Here is a 19,470-nt window from a genome sequence, read left to right as displayed (position 1 = left end):
TCAAGGTTTTAAACCATCCTTTTGCTTTTTATATTAAAATAATATTTTTTAACTTCTTAAACTTGTAGTTAACATTTTTCTTTTCTAAGGATTAAGAGAAATTTGCCTAGGTTGTCAAATTTGTTGATGCAAATTTGTAGTCTGCAAAGCAGTTAACAAGCAATTTTCCTAAGTGATTAGAAAAAGAAGTGTGTGAACTTAATGTCTTTTCAAAGGCACTGACTGCAGTTTGAACAATATGATGATTCCATCGTCTCCCAGAGCTCTAAACCCACCAGAGATCACTGTCTTGCAGTCTCCTCATGGGGAGCAAGCTGCCAGGAACACTTTGGGTGATCTCAAGGCCTCTCCTTATCCAGAGAGGTTTCAAAGGCAAGTTTGCCTTTTTTGCTGCTGTCATCAGTTTCACTTTTTCCTCCAGAAATCCAGAAAAAAAACATGTCTTTTTTGGAAAGGAGAGCCCTCCGTGACCAGTTCAGATGAGTAGACTTAATTCTGAGAAGTGTTGCCTGATACGTCACAGTGCTTTAATTGTTTCAGGGCATTATCTTAAAAAATATAATAAGTAGTAAACATACAAAAGGTTTGACTTCAAAACGAACATTTCTCCTTATATCTCATGATTATATCTCATGATGAGGTTGAATATCTGAAAATGATAAGTTTACTTCAAAAGACCATCTCTTTATGGTGGAAGTACATTAATAAAGTCTTTTTCAATTATCTGTAGAAGTATATCCAAAAATATTTTTAAGTAGAGATTGGACAGCCATTTGTCTGAAATGGTATAGGGTTTCTTGCTTGAGCAGGAGATTGAACTAGAAGATCTCCAAGGTCCCTTCCAACTCTGTTATTCTGTTATTCTTGTATAGTATTATGTTCTCTCTGAACTTTAATAAGGCAATTTTTGCAATTCCTTCGTGGATATGATTAATATCTGCTTTTTCTCTACTGGGGCCTTTCTTGGTCATTTTCTTATTACCGTCAGGAGTGTCTCTAAGCCGTACTTTGTTTTCCTAGCATTTTCAGATTACTGTTTGCATTTGTATGTGTTACACATTTAGCATCGTTTTTATGTTATCCCTATAAGCCCCCAGAGCTACAAAACTGAATGTCATGCATTTTCAGTAGAAAGAAAGAAATTCTTCCTCTCTATTTCATGTCACCTGTAGCTTTCTTGGTTATATAACTGGAGACAGTTACCATAGTTACTTCAGCATAATGCTTGTGTTAAGGGTAGATTCATGAAAAGCATTTATTCCACTGTAGTGAAACAGAGTAAGAAAGTATTGCATGATTAATGTAGAGAGATTGCAGATCCATCTTTGGTAACATTCTTATCCTTAAATCCTTATCTTTCCATTCTTAACCATCTTTTTGCACATTGAGAGAAAAGTAAAAAGCGATCATGCTGAGATTTCATTCATTTCCTTCTCTCTTTTTTTGAAGTGGGAGAGTGAAAGAAAAGTTCTTAAACTAACCTCATGAAAGCCCTATTAACATTCTCCCAAAATTGGAAGTAAACAGTATATGAATGTCCCTAATAAGCCCTCCCTTCTAATTCATATAACTTGTATCACAATGTGGGGGGGGGGAGACAGTTTCAATCTAAATTACTTCACGATTGTACACAGGATTTGAACTGGGTCTCATCATAGGAATGTAACTTTCCTATGATCTAGCTATGTCTAGTTTACTAAAACTGTTACGTTAAAACCTTGACTAACTAAAGCTACAATGATTGGCAGAAGGCTGTATCAGTGTATCCATCTAGTGATTACCATGGCATGTGAAAGATTATAATTGGAACGTAATTCCAGTGAGTGATGAAGAACATGGATTAGTAAATGAAATGAAAAAACAAAGATTTTTCTTTGTAAATATAAAAAAGAAAGAGTAAAAGAGATGAATGAAAGTAGCCTGAAAGTAGAGTTGATGGATGCATGCAGGGAAGTAAGGTTATAGGTTTAATTCTGAATGAAAGTGCAGAGTGATAGATGCATTATATAGTGTCATCTAGATTGAAAATAAATAAAATTAAGATTCTATAAGTTAGGGACAATTACATATTACATTCCAGGGACTAGAGATATTAGAAGAACCAGGACCGAGTTTGGAAAGAATTTGTGCAACTTTCTAAGTGCATATTATTGCAGGAGGTGGGGTAAGAGATTATTCTTCTAAGTGATATCAATAGATCAAAGAAACAAGATGAATAAGAAAAAATATTAATTTTCTATAGTAGCAACAGTATACAATGAAGAATTATAGTAATTTTGAACTATATAAAAGGATGCTTGGTGGACTGATGAAATTTAAGAGGCAATGGATGCAGAAAAATGGTTATGAGAGAATATTTGGTGCAAAAAATAAAAAATATAGTGTATAATGGTGTATAATTACTTAACTACCTTTTTTTGGAACTAACCATTTTGAGAGAAATGGTTAGTTGCAAAAAAAAAGTAGTAAAGTAAATAGGTTTGTTAGCATTAAGAAGAAGCAGAGAAAGCAATTTTGATGGGAATAAAAAGGGGTTTGGAAGTTGATGAAGAGAGAACAGAATGAATGGAATTAAAAAGTGCTTAAATGATTTAGAATGACTTTGAAGTGAGGGAATGCTGCAAGGTACATTTTATTGGCCTATCATTCTGAGATTCATATTACTCTTACCCTGGCCCCATTTAAATGAGCTCTTAAGGCCCTGGATGACATTTTGATTTTCTAAATAGTTTTTCCCCTGACTTTTTAGTTTGATACTGTACTGTAATCCTTTGTCATGACAGACTGCGTAGCCCATAAATTCAATAAATAAGTAAATCGTATCCCCCTGCCAATGAATGCTATGAAAATGTTGCAAAGGCATAAGGCGTTTTTGGTGTAATAGGAACAGTGTTAAATATAAATGTGGTTTGTTATGGACTGGCTGTGTAATTTGTTTAAACATGTGTGAAGACTTAAGTTGTGTCTGGTGATCGGAAAAATGACATTATTGATCCCCTGTACCAAAGCGTAAGTTAACAAACATGAGTACTGTAACTATCCCAGGGAGATAAGCTTATTAATCATATCTGGTTAGGTGCTTAGCAGAATTGGGGTTGAAAGGGTTTGAAGAGTGAAGAGAAAGGATAAGAATGAACAAAAACTTGGAATTTCAGGCTGACTTTGTGCAAGGGAAGGCCTGTGCAGACAAGATTTTTATTGTCGGCAGGTCACAAAGAAAATTAGAAGCATGAGAAAGAAAGTGTATTTATCTTGTTTAATTTAGAGCAAGCATATTATAACACAAATCACCTTGATTATGGAATGTTTTACCCGAATATGGAATTGAAGTTAGCTGCTGAAAGAGGCTATATGATGGAACTAAAACCTTTGTGAGAATGTTTTATGAATATTTTAACAATGAAAAGGGAGTAAGATAATATATGTGGTGTCCACTTCATAGTACAGTATAATGTTTTTATGCATAAATATTTAAAGAGTATTTGTTGCAATGTTAGAGCTTTGTTGGCTGGAAACAAGAATGTGAAAGCATTTTGATGTAGGTAATGCTGCGCTGTTGGCTGAGAGCCCAAATAATTTGCAGTGAATGTTAGATAGATGCCATGATCTGATGACAAATATGGATTTAAAAATTGAAGTAGCTGTGTTTGGTAGGGAAAAAAATGGAATGAATGAATGAAAGTTATACATAAATGGCAAATAAACTACAAAAATTGTATAATAGAACTTTACACGAGTAAGACCTCAAAAGCAAAGTGTCTGCGTTATGGACTATGGAACAAAGAATTGTAGGAGGCATTTATTTATGTCACTTTCAGTTTTGTTTCATGGCAAACTGGGACTTTTTGTTAAAAAAAAAGGAGGTGCACAAATACTTTTGACTATATCTATATTATCTTGAAGAAATTCAAGATATCTATAAAATATATTATCTTGAATTATTTTTGTGTGTGTGTTTATATTTATATTTTATATTTAAATTTTAAATGAACTAATATTTTTCTTCTTAATGTCAAACAGTTACCCTGCTGTATGTGACTTCCTACAGCACAATAACTTATTATCTATACTCCGAGCTCATGAAGCCCAAGATGCTGGGTGAGTAGTAACACTCTATCTCTTTTTTTAAAATTATATGGTTTATATATATTCTTTTCCGTACCATTGGGTTTGTTTTGTCTTCCAACTATTGGAAAAAGATAGATATGTCAGGGTAGGCTTCTGCCTTTGGAGAGATTTCTTGGAAATCTATAGCAGGAGTCCCCAACCCCCGGGCCACAGCTCTCTATTGGGCGGTGGCCTATTCGGAACTGGGCCTCCTGAATGAAGTGAGCATGCGTGCTGGCCTGCTACTTGCTCAAGTTGAACTGCACGCTGTGTGCCAGCCTACAAGTCACACACGGGCTGCATGTGTATGTGTGGCAGCCCACCACTTGTGTGTCCCAGTTCCCTTCTTCACCCCTGCTGTGCCCCCAATCACAAAGGTTGGGGACAGCTGATCTGAGCAACATGCCAAAATTGTTTTGTTTTGTTTTTTAATAAACAGGGAAGAAGAGTACCACCAAACCTTTTTCAAAGTTTTGTAATCCATCAAGTCCATCAGTCTTGAAATTACATTCTCAGTGTGGATATTTATGTATTTTTGAGCAAAATGTACTGTAAAAGGGAGTCAGGTGTCCTTTCTTAACTTCAAGGAATCCAAAAGGAAATCCTGATTTTCAAACTGTTTTAAATAGCCTTATACTCAAAATGTCACAAAAAGCATAATGATATAATGTTAGAGGTTTCCCTTGTTCAGTAGATAAGCAGTAGCAGAAAAAATAATCACTTTTTACGGCCTGTTAATTTTCCAGACCTACAGATAAACAGTTTGAAAGAAAGATATCCGTTTTTTCATCTCGGAAAGGAAGTACAGTTTGACAAACTAATAGCTAAAATAGAGAGATGCATCATTTGCATAAGATCTTCCACACTTAACCCTTTCTTCTCCTTTGATGAAACAAACTTACAACATGTGACTTTAATTAATGTGTATGCCAGCTTTTCTTACAGCATAAAACTGCCAAGACTATATGCTTATTTAACAGTATGTGTAGTTTAAAGCACCTGGGTTTGAGAAAATGAAATGCCAGATGGATCTTTTGAGCTATATAGCTCTGTTAACTTAGTAGAGACACAGAGAAAGTGGGTATTCTGTTTTCCTATTGTACCTACCTGCCAACTCCCACATAGCTGGCAAGACCAAGGAAGCAAGAATGATACAGATTTCAGTAAGGTAGCTTAATGCCAATTTAGAATATATACAGAATCTTGAAAAGTGTAATTGGGCTTACCCAGTCTCAGTTATAATGTGTTTATGTCAGAGGCACTTTCAAGTATTTTTTCTTTCTCTCTCAGCAGACTTAATTGCTTTCCATGAGATAAATATTCAATTGACTTGCTCCCAGCTTTACTTCAATGCTACTGACAGAGATGAAATGCCTACATGAGTGCAGCTTTGCAAAGTAGTGTTTCATGCAAAGTATATTTGCATGAATGAAGTGCGTGTGTTTCCAAAGCATTAAAGTAGTCATGTCCTCTGGAAGTCTTAGTGCAGCTGTTTCAAAGTCTCCAATTTAAGTTTGTATGTGTCTGTCCTAGTAGATATATTTGTATGTACACAGGCAGATAACCAGGAGCAATATTCAAGGCAGCCATATCTTAGCTTCTGGGAAACATGCTTGTTTCAATAATTCAGGGAAGGAAGATACCCCCCTCCCCTCCAACATACTCTTTTTTATGTTGGAAACACAAGAAGTACCTCATTGATTTCAGAAAGGGAGAATTTCATGCAGGAAAGATTTATATTGGAATAAAGTAGCAGTTTGAGGTAAACCTAGGATTGGACTACTTACTTATTTATTGTGCTTTCCTTTGTTGGAAGATTCTTGGGACTGTTAACATACAGTTTCGTCTACAGAACGGTTCTCTGGCTTGCAAGATGAAAAACTGCACTATCGTATGTAAAAAGGACATACCCGTAACTGCTGTGACAATAAATGTTGGGACATTGCTTTATTTTGGATAGGATTAAAAGCAGTTGTGGGATTCAGCCAGCTCGGACCAACCGGTTGTTAACTTTCTGAGCAGTTTGTGAATTGGTTGTTGGAAGAAATCATTAAGGCAGAGAACCAGTTGTTAAATTATTTGAATCCCACCACTGATTAAAAATGGCACACCTATGAATAACGAAATAAAGCTTTTGTAAAGAGAATTCTATTGAGAATAGTCTGAATTCCGTAAAACTGAAATATTAGAATAGAATAGAATAGAATAGAATAGAATAGAATAGAATAGAATAGAATAGAATAGAATAGAATAGAATAGAATTTTATTGGCAAGTGTGATTGGACACACAAGGAATTTGTCTTGGTGCATATGCTCTCGGTGTACATAAAAGAAAAGATACCTTCATCAAGGTACAACATTTACAACACAATTGATGGTCAATATATCAATATAAATCATAAGGATTGCCAGCAACAAGTTATAGTCATACAGTCATAAGTGGAAAGAGATTGGTGATGGGAACTATGAGATGATTAATAGTAGTGCAGATTCAGTAAACAGTCTGACAGTATTGATGGAATTATTTGTTTAGCAGAGTGATGGCCTTTGGGAAAAAACTGTTCTTGTGTCTTGTTGTTGTGGTGTGCAGTGCTCTATTGCGTCGTTTTGAGGGTAGGAGTTGAAACAGTTTATGTCCAGGATGCGAGGGATCTGCAAATATTTTCACGGCCCTCTTCTTGATTCGTGCAGTATACAGGTCTTCAATGGAAGGCAGATTGGTAGCAATTATTTTTTCTGCAGTTCTAATTATCCTCTGAAGTCTGTGTTTTTCTTGTTGGGTTGCAGAACCGAACCAGACAGTTATAGAGGTGCAAATGACAGACTCAATAATTCCTCTGTAGAACTGAATCAGCAGCTCCTTGGGCAGTTTGAGCTTACTGAGTTGGCGCAGAAAGAACATTCTTTGTTGTCCTTTTTTAATGATGTTTTTGATGTTAGCTGTCCATTTTTGATCTTGCGATATGATAGAACCTAGAAATTTGAAGGTTTCTACTGTTGATACTGTGTTGTCTAGTATTGTGAGAGGTGAAAGTATGGAAGGGTTTCTCCTAAAGTCTACCACCATTTCTACGGTTTTGAGTGTGTTCAGTTCCAGATTGTTTTGGATGCACCACAAGGCTAGTCGTTCGACCTCTCGTCTATATGCGGATTCGTCATTGTCTCGAATGAGACCAATCACTGTTGTGTCATCTGCGAACTTCAGTAGCTTAACAGATGGATCGTTGGAGATGCAGTCATTGGTATACAGAGAGAAGAGAAGTGGGGAGAGCACACAGCCTTGGGGGGGCCCTGTGCTAATTGTACAGGTATTTGATGTGATCTTGCTTAGCTTCACCTGCTGCTTCCTGTTTGTTAGGAAGCTTGTGATCCACTTACAAGTCTGTTCCGGTACCTGTAGCTGGTTTAGCTTAGTTAGAAGAATGTCTGGAATGATGGTATTGAATGCTGAACTAAAGTCTACAAAAGGACCCTTGCATAGGTCTTTGGAGATTCAAGATGTTGTAGGATGTAGTGCAGAGCCATATTAACAGCATCATCTGTTGATCTATTTGCTCGGTATGCAAATTGCACGGGTCTAACAGCGGATCCGTGATGGTTTTCAGGTAGGAAAGCACTAGCCTTTCAAAGGTTTTCATGACTACAGATGTTAAAGCAACTGGTCTGTAGTCATTCAGTTCCTTGATGGTGGGCTTCTTCGGCACTGGGATGATGGTAGAGCGTTTGAAGCAAGAAGGAACATAACACATCTCTAGTGATTTATTGAAAATATGGGTGAAGATGGGGGCCAATTGGTCAGCACAGACTTTTAAGCAAGAAGGAGTTATCTTGTCTGGGCCTGGCGCTTTTCCTGGCTTTTGTCTGTGAAATAGGTCCTGCACTTCCTTTTCTGTGATCACTAGGGGTTGTGAACCCAATGAAATGGGGTCAGTTGTAGGAGGCTTGGCTGTTGTTGGTGTGTCTGAGATGGGGGTTGTGGAGATAGGTGGCTGTAGTTTCCTTTCAAACCTGCAGTAAAACTCATTCAGGTCATCTTCCAGATGTTGATTACCTTCAGCCTGGGAAGGAGTTTGCCATAGCCGGTGATATTTTTAAGAGTTTTCCACATGTTTGCTGGTTCATTTGCTGAAAACTGATTAGTTTTATACCAAAGATCAATAACCTTTCTGACAACATATGATGGATTCAATATCATGAAAACTTAAAAAAAATCTACTCAGAAGATGTTAGAAAGGCTAAAATGCCTCAAGTTTTTTTTTGTGTGTGTGTGAGAATACAGGATGCTTCTAAAATATGGAAGTCCATCATTTTTAGTTTTCTAAAAAAAAAAAAATACTTTGGAGGTCAGTGGATAATGCCATTTAGAGATGTTGCAGCGAGTGTTGTGCCTGTAGATGCCAAATTGCAGACCCCTACTTATGGGTGGGAATATAGATTTGTCTTGTTCAGAAATCCACTATTTATTACAAGGAAGACCTAAGGCAGGGTTCCCCAACCTGTGACATGCAGGGTGAAGGGATTACAACCAGGCCACGGAAATGCCCGGCAAGCACCCGCGCGCGCACACAAATCCTCACTTGCACATGCAGCACAAATGAAGCTGCGTGTGCCTCTGGACAGCTGCTCATGTGGAACTATCCCCTCCCCCCCCCGGTCTGCATAGCTGGAAACATTGGGGAACTCTGACCTAAGGAAATTTAAATTTATCAGCCAGTCCAATGGCCCAGTTTCACCCTTACTACCTTCTGTGCAAATGTGCAAATGGGGAAAGATATGATGGTAGGGAGAACTTTGAAAATGCCGAAGAAACTTGCAGGCATCTCTTTAAAAGGATCTTGAATATGTTAAATCCATAGTGTCATTCCTTTATTAAACTTTGTTGAAAAAAGCTTGGATAGACATGAAGCCATCTCTCAGATGATTTTTTTAAATATATATTTTCAAAAGGAAATAAGTGTAGGAAGATAAGAGTAGCCCTGCTGAATCAGCCCAAGAAATTTTGTCAACAAGAAGTTTGACTGGCTTGCGAGTAAGCATGGAAACATAGCCTTCTCCAATTGTTTCCCTGTATATAATTTTTGGAATCATGCTGCTCCCAACCCAGAGGTAGCATTCATGAACTTCTGCAGCAAACAAAAAGCATATCAAAATGATCACACTTGCTGTGACATTATGAGATGCATCTGTCCTTGCCTCTTTGCATCTTAACAACTTTTACAAGTACTGTATCTAAGAACATGTATAGATACCAGGCTACACACCAGGAAACTTATAGATACCTATACATGTGTCTGTATGTAAACACAAATAGATATATATTCACACAAACACAACAACTCTCTCTCACACACATATAATTGTAAACAGGCTTGTTTTCTTCTTTTTAAAATGTCAGCTCAAATATAAAACAAAATCAGGATAATCAGCAACATAAACTAATGTTTCTGTTGGCACTAATAAGTGCATCTAACAGTCTAGAGATTGGCTATAGCATGAATCTAATTATACTGAGATATATAGCCCATGAAATAACTTACTTTTTACATTACATATTTCCCTTATGGTCAGAGAAAGGCGAGAATCTAAAATTGATTTTCAAAGTCCAGCTTAAAAAATTCTAGGACTGCATTGGCTTAAACCTGATTGCCAAAAACCTTCCACTTTATTTCTGGCATTTATCCTTCCTACTGTAGATGCCTTTATCACAATCCTTCTCTATCCAGGAGTTTTCTCCTGTAGTGAAAGAATCTTGGTGCTCCAAAATAAAAGAAGGAATGGGAAGATAGTTGTGTATACCTAGGTCTGTTTACACAATCTTTGAATCCAACCCATTATTCCTTTTTATTTGGAGGGGTGAACAATTTTTAAGGATGCCTTCTTCCCATTAAAAGCCGTATTCAGTCCGAGACTTCAAGACTGAATGCAATCATTGCTCTTCCCCTGAAAAGCAATGATTGATATGCTCTTACTACATTATTATTTTAGTGTGGAGCAAGGAGAAAACAGATAACTCTCTGCTCATAATTTCATGCATTAAGGTAACACAAATTATTTTGCAAGATTTGAAACGCTGCCTGAAAGTAGTTTAAGGTACCCAGGTAGATGTGGTGAGTTAAACTGTATCTAGTCTTTTACCTTCATTCTCCTACTCTGCAGATAATTTGCTTGCTTTTATTCGGTTTTTGGATATAGGTTTTTTTCAATAAACAGTTTTATCTATAAATTTTAATTGGCTTTGATCTGGACTTTTGAGAGCCAAATTAAATAAATAATTTATCGTTTAGTTTGACTGAATTACTATTTATTTTTTAGTAGCCAGCGTAAAATCATACCAGTTCTAGAGGAGAAAGAAGCTTTAATCATGTTTCTCCATCATGTTTTCAGAATTTTCTTGAAATGCCTTTAAAATGACTAATGTACTTTTAGTTTATCCATATGTATGTATCTCAATTTGACCCTAACTGTATAAACATCCCCAGAATTAATGAAATTATAATATACTGACTTGCATCCAAACAGCATACAAAGTATGCACATGAAATACGAAAAACATTTAACCAAAATCCATGAAACAGACATGCACACATTACAGTTAGCCTAAATAACATTACTAAATAATTAGTTAGCGGTGCTAATGAAGTGTCTTATGCAATTTGTTGTAGGTATCGTATGTACAGGAAAAGCCAGACAACAGGCTTCCCATCACTAATTACAATTTTTTCAGCACCAAACTATCTAGATGTATACAATAACAAAGGTAAGAGTGTTTCTCTCACAGCATGCATTTCATTATAACTCACCCCTTTGCTTTTATGTATCCTTCTTTGTTGACAGTAACTGTTTGACATAATTTATAATGACAAAGTATTAATTAATATTGAAAAATTAGGTGCTTTTTTTTTGCTTAGCTGCATCTGATATTTTCATTATTTAGATATGGATATAGTTATGTATTTTACTAATAGACCATGAATTAATTTGCTAAAGGAAGAAAATGGGAAGTGGAATTACTTCAGATATGATTGTACCACATCTTAGTCTACACAGTAACAGAATGAGCCAAACCTTCCAAATGTTTCAACTTGAACTTCAGTATATTTCATTTGACCAATTCTTTCTCTGGGTACAATAGTAACTGGAACTAGAGCATTGATTACCAGTTTATAATCATCAACAATTTCAGATTGTACATTGGTTTTGTTTGGGGTAATGCAATCCAGAATCAAAGATGGAAGATCACTAGAGCCAGGAGACCCTACTACAACCCAGAGCCACTTAACGTAGTCTTGCTAGGATTGAGATGAAACCTATTCTTCCCCATTCAGAATCCCATTTGCACTCAGAAACATTTCTTCCACTCCATCACTTGTTCACGCTGGGGGAAAGGGAGATTTAAAGCTGGGTATTATCCATGTCATGACCTCAGTCAGCAGATTTATATTTAAACAGGAGTAGTCAGAGCCCTGAGGAAACCCCCAAAGGAGGGGCCATGGAATCCATCAGTTTCTGCATTCCGCAACACCAACTGGAATCTTGTCTACTTCATCAGGATTAACAGGATCAAACACATCCCCGATAAGAAAGCTGGACTGAGCCTCAGGAATAGGCACATAGCCTGCCTCAAGACCTTACCACAAAAAGATGCTAATACCTCAGCTGATGTGCATTCCTCTCATATAAATTTATTATCCCTGAGCTTCTCTTTCTATCTGTAAATTTGAAAGAAAGAAGGAATTTAAAAGGGCAAGTGAAGTATTCTAGGGTCTGAGAAAAATTTCTGCTATAATTGTAATTTTACTTCTGCTCTAGAATACCGGAAACAATCAGATCATACAATTATCCATTTTAGTAGTTTGGATTAGAATTAAATTTGGGAAGGATTGATAATGCTTTTTCTCTAAAGCTTAATTAGACAGTAATAATCTTTTGCATAATATTTGAAAATTGTTGTTAGTTACAAAGTTGTGTCCAACCCATCGCAACCCCATGGACAACGTTCCTCCAGGACTTCCTGTCCTCTACCATTCTCTGGAGTCCATTTAATTTAATTTAATTTAATTCCAACATTTGAAAATTGGCAGTACGTAAATATTATGGATTTAATGGAAAAGAACACTGCAGGAACATATTGAATTCAATTATTTTCCTCCTCTATAGTTGCTTTCAGTTATCAATTCTGTAACTGGTTATTTTCACAGTAATTGGTTATTAAATCTGCATCTTTTCTGCTTTTTTTGGATAATGATTGCAATACTTTTTTGCCCCTGGCTTTTAAAAGAAAGAAAGCTTTTTTGAAACACAGTTTAAATTGTTGTTTTAAAGTCACTAGTATTGGACTGCAGTATCAGCAATATAAATTTTTAATGTGTTGTATGTTAATAGTGTTTAGATTCTCGGATGAATTATTTATTTTATCGCTTATTTTCTAAAATTGTAAGAACTTTGTCATTAACTGATCTTTTTTTGAGATTTTAGAATGTCTTCCTAATTCTTGAGTCAGTGAATGCTGGTTACAAATATTTGTCCATGCAGTTTTCAAAACTGATTTTTCATTCCTTCTTCTGGGTTGCTTATGATTTTCCAAAGTAGCCCAAAAATATGAGACACAGGAAACCCAATTTTTCCAGTTCCATGGACTGGCAGCAGCAGCAGTGGTGGCGACAGTGGGGAAGGGAATGGTTTTTATGTGTGAGAGCTTTATGATTGTGTCAAAGAACTGATGATGATACCCAGTTTGGTAATGAACATTTTATTGCTTAGAGAGTAACTGGGCTACTCATATCGTCCACCGTGTATCAGCTTACTAGGAACATGCATAATTTCCTTCCTTCCTTCCTTTTTTATTTAAGAAAAAAAGCAAGCTACCTCTCCTCTGCAAATTGCTTATGGATAAAATTGAAAGACAAAGTGTATTTCATAAGTATCTTTTCCAGAAAATATGGAGTGCAGAATATTTCACTGCGAGATAATTAATGGGGAGTTAAAGCAATATGATGCTATACAGCCTGTCAACTTTTTGTACTTAACTTAAAACAAATCTATGCATAACTTGGAGTAGCGTTAAGAAAAGAGCTAAAAAAATATTTCTTGTAAGAAACTAATAGCAAAATGAGGAGACTATCAATGATAATGGTCTTATCTCAAAATGAGATAAGACCATTATCAGGAACTTTGAAGCTACAATAATCTGTTTAAAAATACTTCATCATATTTAACTTTAATTGCTTTTTTTACCTTTACCTTTTGTTTTGTTTTCATTTTTTTGGGAAAAGGTGCTATGGAGTTTGGTGGCCTTAAAACTGAAATAAGAAATAGATAATATACCTAATATATAGTTGGTATATACCTAATATACTAACTAATATACCTGAGAATTCAAATAAAATTTATTTCAGCCTTAAGGCCAGATACAAATATGTATCTGCAGTAAAGAAGTACTATATCTATCTCTAATAAAAGAAAAAAAAACAATAAGCATAATTGTAAAAAACATGTAAAAAAGATGTTGAGACTCTAGAGAGAGTAAAGAGAAGAGCAACAAAGATGATTAGTGACTGGAGGCTAAAACATATGAAGAACGATTGCAGGAACTCGGTATGTCTAGTTTAATGAAAAGAAGGATTAGGGGAAACATGATAGTAGTGTTCCAATATCTCAGGGATTGCCACAAAGAAGAGGGAGTCAAACTATTCTCCAAAGCACCTAAAGGTAAAACAAGAAGCAATGGGTGGAAAATAATCAAGGAGAGAAGCAACTTAGAACTAAGGAGAAATTTCCTGACAGTAAGAACAATCAATAAGTGGAACAACTTGCCTGCAGAAGTTGTGAATGCTCCAACACTGGAAAAATTTAAGAAAATGTTGGATAACCATTTGTCTGAAATGGTGTAGGGTTTCCTGCCTGGGCAGAGGGTTGGACTAGAAGGCTTCCAAGGTCCCTTCCAACTCTGTTGTTGTTGTTGTTGTTGTTCTATTACACTTATTGTTTTCTTAATACATATATAATTAAGAATAAACATTAAAATAAATCCACATAAAACTGTTTACAAGAAGTTCCAAATCTAAGTAAAGGTGCAGTATATCGTACAAATCGTAGCACAAAACTCGGTTACTTGAGAGCTTCCTTTTGAATCTGTATCAAAAGAGGTAACATTAAATAGAAATCACACTCCTTACCTGAAATTTTCCGTAAGACAGGATATATAATTGCAACAGTGCATGAACAAAGCACTAGTACATTGAAACTTTTCTGTAATTTGATCATATTAAAAATATTATTAAATGGTTAAAATGATTTTTTTTCTTTTGCAGCTGCAGTATTGAAATATGAAAACAACGTTATGAATATCAGACAGTTTAATTGTTCTCCTCATCCATACTGGCTTCCAAATTTCATGGACGTTTTCACTTGGTCTTTGCCATTTGTGGGAGAAAAAGGTATGTAAATTGTTTTGTCAGTGAGTAAAAAGGGAAGAATTCTTTACTGAAAGGGGTTTGGCCCATTTGACCACCCAGAATATTCAGAGATGTTGGAAGTGTGTCAACAATAAGGGGTTAACTAGATGAAGGCAATGGACCATGCAAGATAATAGCCAGCAACAGTATAGTGGTGAGCAATGTAATTAGGATTGGAATTCCCCTTGCTTAGCTGTGTATTTGTAAAGTGACCAGATTGCTTATCAATAGGAGTCTCCATTGCCATTGTTAAGCAAAACTCAGTAAGAATAACCGTGACTGATAATTTCCTGCTTGATTCCCACAAGTAGAGTCAATAGGGAAACATGATGGAAATTGGCAGGTCCAGGTAGTTTACAATCAGGCTGGAGGGCATATGAATAATACAGATGAGATGGGAGATGTGCAAGTGAGAATATATGGGGTGAACACAGATTGTTATGGTGCCACATGAATACCTGCAGGTTGGGGAAAGATGCTACAAGTACTGTCTGTAAGGGGCATGCATAAGAGCACAAACGTGCCTACCGTTCCTGTCCTATTGTTTCCTTTCATTATATCCAATTAATATAGTTATTACATACTTATGCTTATATATATGTTTATATATTATATAGTTATTTTCATGCTTTTGCTTATATATACTGTTGTGACAAAATAAATAAATAAATAAACAAATAAATAAAATAAATGTCTTTAAGCTGGGGAGGGAATGCTGTGATGCAAGCATGCACTATGGCAGGGGTCTCCAATCTTGGCAACTTTAAGACTGGTGGACTTCAACTCCCAGAGTTCCTCAGCCAGCAAAGCAAAGCTGGCTGAGGAATTCTGGGAGTTGAAGTCCACAAGTCTTAAAGTTGCCAAGATTGGAGATCCCTGCACTATGGAATACCAAAATCTTGGGATCTAACAAAAGGGGGAATTTCTGTTAAATATATTTTTAAGATGAAGTATGCTGAATGATAACAGGTCATGAGAAATGTCAGTAATATGTATCAGGATATTTTTAAAGTGGTACAACAATTTGTTTCATAGCAGTATTTATGAAATTATGTCACTTTTTTAGTTTTTGCCATGATGTTAATATATTGTTGAGAATATTTTATATTTTGACATTAGATATTTTATGACTTTTTTAAAATTTCTGCTATGCCTTACTGGTATACAGTATATGCATGTTCAGATGACTATTATAATTGCTGCTTTTTATTGTAATGGTGTCTTGAATGATTTTGATTGGAATGTGACTCTAAAAAAGACAACTAGTTGTGTCCAAAGATATTATTTCTGTATTTGAATATACCAGTTGTAGCATTTAACCTGCAACTATGCTGTTACTGTTACATAGTTATCACATTTATTAATTTTAGTTCTTCATTCCTATATACATGAGTTCTATTTGATCAGACTCTGTCTACATCTATAAGATCAACAAGTTTAAATTGATCTCAGATACCTCCACAGTACTAGTAGTAGAAGAACTGTCAATGTTTATTGTCCAGTAAAACTCTCTGTCATTTCAGCTGGATTTTCCCAGCTAACATCCAACTCCAATTATGAGAATTTTTATCCTCCAATTCATTTGGAGGATTCACCTACAGTTCACAAAGCTTCTTTTGTGAAGAAAGGTTTGTAAGCTTCTTAGTTAAACTAAAAAAAAAAGGCTTTCTGAAATTTCTTCACAAAAGAAGCGAAGTTAAGAGTAGGTGCAATGAATTTGCTAAAGGGGCACCTTAGTTAAACTATAATGGTGTGAGGTAAAAGGGATATTTTGGAAACAAGGAAGTAGGTAGGTGAAATTAAGCAGGCACCTATACTGTAGATGTTCTCTGCTGTTTTAATTTTTCATAGTAATTTTTCAGATGTTGCCAAATGATAAAGGTGAGATGAGGTTGCTTTTCTATGCTTCTGATGAGGTGGGTAATAAATGTATTAGTCTATATCTCTACCGAGATAATTTTCCAACAGAAGCTTGGATTTCTGTAGAGAAACAATTATATGGCAGGTGTATATGGGTACAAGAATAGATAAATGGAAATTTTGCAAATTGGGCTTTGTAGTAAAAAAAGTAAAATATAAGGGAATTTCATTTCAGGAGGGCAAAACCAGGCAAGTCAACAACAGCCTAGAAAAATCAAATCCTGGGAAGCAAATCAAGGGATACTTTTCCTTTCTCAAGTGGGCTTATGTAAAGGAAAAAGAGAGAGGGGCAGTGTCCATTTTATTTTGGTCATTTGACATTTGTATTTTATCCTTTGAGGCTGTGTAAAATCCAGCTAAAGGCAGAGTTCCAGTCAACAGCAGTTGGCTGAATATAACCAATAAACCGGGATTGTTTAAGCTACGGCCATTTCCTTTTATAGATCAAAATCTGGACTATATGACTTTGCTCTATTTGGAGACATGTGTGTTTGTATGAGATATGTTAGTGTGAGATCTAGGAATGAGAAAACAGTTCCTGAGTTGTGAACGTTATCTACCCTCTCAAGAAAACGAATTTAATTTATTTTCCCATATATTTTTTTTCTGTTTCCAACTTCCTTGTAGATTTGCAACCTTATTATATGTAACTTTATGCTGGGTTAGCTTTCAGTAAGGTCGAGCAGATTTTGTTTTGTTTTTTTACCTTGTTGTATAAAAGAATAGATTTAATGTTTCACGTTTCTCCTACAACAACCTTTCACCCTGATTTTAGCAGAAGGATAAAGCGCAAATGCAAAAGTGCAAAAATAATTCACATCCCCAAATAATTTTATTATATATGCATGTCTTCACTTTGCCCTCAAGGATATTGACTGAGAGATTTGATAACATCACTTAGTTTCCAGGAAGATTGTTTTGTGTCCTATCAATGGTGATCATAAATTGTTCATTTAAACATGGCATGAGTATGCTAAATTCCTATTATGAGTAGGCTGTTTTTCTCAGATACCAGAAGTTGTGGTAAGGATATTGTGTGATAATGAGATGAAGGTTTGCAGCAAATTACAACAGCATGTTGTACAACAGCTCCACTATATGCTTCCAGGCTCATGTATAGTTCTGTATATCAAATATCCAGTTTCTTTAATATACAGTAGTGGCCAAAATTGTGGAAACGTGTATTTTCTAAAACTAGCTTTTTTTTTTTTTTTTTGGAGTAGTACCATAAAATTATATATCAAAGGAAAGATCATTTAATCAAGAATGTAATGCAATAACTTTGATGAAGGATTTGCTATTAGAATAGCAGTTACAGTATAAAGAAGAAAAGTGAAAGTAGAAAAGTAGAAAGTAGAAAAAACGAGATATACAAAAATTATCACCATAGAAACAATTACCACCATGTCAGTTAATACTTAGTTGGGTAACCTTTAGCATGAATTACGACCTTACAACATCTTCCCATGGAATGAACCAAGTCTTTCAGTTCTGCAGCTGTTAAAATGTGAAACCAAGATTGAATGATTGCTTCTATTAACTGGATTTTATTGCTGTGTCACTTCTGACTAACAAGTTTCTTTAGTCGGCTCCATAGATTTTCAATTAGGTTAAAGATCTGGGCTATTCCCAGGCCATTCCAGCAGTGGAATATGATTATCTTGAAACTCAAAAAAAGTGGTGTTATTAGTCATCAAACCTCAAAAATACACTTTTCCCAAAAGCTTTCCACAATTTTGGGCACTACTGTATTTGCACTTTTTTAAATTTTGTTGTATTTCAGTTACTTTGTTTGAATTACTGGAATATTATTACCATATAGGTGGTCCTTGACTTATAACCATTTGTTTAGTGACTTTAAAATTTCAACTGCATTGAAAATGTACTTATGACTATTATTTAAACTTACAACCATTGCAGCATCCCCAAGGTCAAATAATCAGAATTTGGATGATTGACAACTGACTCATATTTATGATACATGGTTATGTGATCACTTTCTGACAAGCATGGGGAAGCTAGATTCACTTAGCAACCATGTTACTAATTTAACAACTGCAGTGATTCACTTAACAATGTGGCAAGAAAAGTCATAAAATGGGGCAAAACTCACAACATCTGCCTTGTTTAGCAATAGAAATTTGTGCTTATAAGCACAATTTGGGCTCAGTTGTGCTTATAAGCACAATTCTGCATAATTCCACAAATTGTCTGCCTTTTGAGCATTATAGCTTTCCTAATAACATCTGCTTGTGCACTTTAGGGTATCAAATTTCCATCGAATCTTATTAAAAGAATTATGTAACAAATAGAAAAAATCTTAGATATATCAAGGTCTAGTTTTGATTGGTATTCTGGAAAACATCTAGTTCCTTACCCAAAAATCTATCACATACAAAAATATCACTCATTTGTTTAAAATTATAAGTTAATAAGATCTTTATCTACCAAACTTTATCTTGCATAGTATTTTTCAGTTAGGCTTTTTTAAAAATATTTAACCCGTGCATCCAAAAAATTCCCTTATTTACTTGTTTGTTTCTTTTCAATTTACTGTAACTATTGCAAAACCGATTTTAATCACTAAAAGGATTAATAAAAAAAACATTAAAAATTCTCTATAATCCTAATTACAAAATTATCAATTTTTTACTTATTTTTGTCCTAAAATACGATCTTTATTGCACATGCAGTTTCTAAATTGTATAGCTTTAATCTAGCTAAAAATAGGATATGGAAAGGTGACCAATATCTGATAATAATAATATGGTTACATCCTACTAACCCACTGTGAAAAGCACTGCAGCTGGCAGAATTCCCTACCGAAAGTACATTTAGTAGCAAATTAAGTTTGTTGGCATGGAAAAATAAGTATTGTCTCTTTTACGTGTAAAAGAAATTGTTTTTGATTCTCTTTCAATTATTCCAAGTAGGAATAATTTGATAAATACCCTTTAGGCTTACCTTTCTGTCCAGTAAAATCGCGAAG

At 35.2% G+C, this 19,470-nt stretch overlaps 1 protein-coding gene across 7 annotated transcripts in view; it reads left to right on the top strand.

Moving 5' to 3' along the window:
• The window catches only part of PPP3CA (protein phosphatase 3 catalytic subunit alpha), a 226,447-nt gene that overhangs the window by 170,685 nt on the left and 36,292 nt on the right, over positions 1-19,470 (top strand). For all 7 annotated transcript variants that reach the window (XM_058192880.1, XM_058192881.1, XM_058192887.1 and 4 more), the window contains 3 exons: positions 4,021-4,098; positions 10,770-10,864; positions 14,418-14,543. In XM_058192880.1, coding sequence (XP_058048863.1) covers positions 4,021-4,098; positions 10,770-10,864; positions 14,418-14,543 — 299 coding nt within the window. The remainder of the gene's footprint in view (positions 1-4,020; positions 4,099-10,769; positions 10,865-14,417; positions 14,544-19,470) is intronic.

The sequence above is a fragment of the Ahaetulla prasina genome, chromosome 8, assembly GCF_028640845.1.
Source record: "Ahaetulla prasina isolate Xishuangbanna chromosome 8, ASM2864084v1, whole genome shotgun sequence".
NCBI classification, from domain to species: domain Eukaryota; kingdom Metazoa; phylum Chordata; class Lepidosauria; order Squamata; family Colubridae; genus Ahaetulla; species Ahaetulla prasina.
The sequence above is the reverse complement of the archived record's forward strand: the minus strand, read 5'-3'. Positions and strand labels throughout refer to the sequence as shown.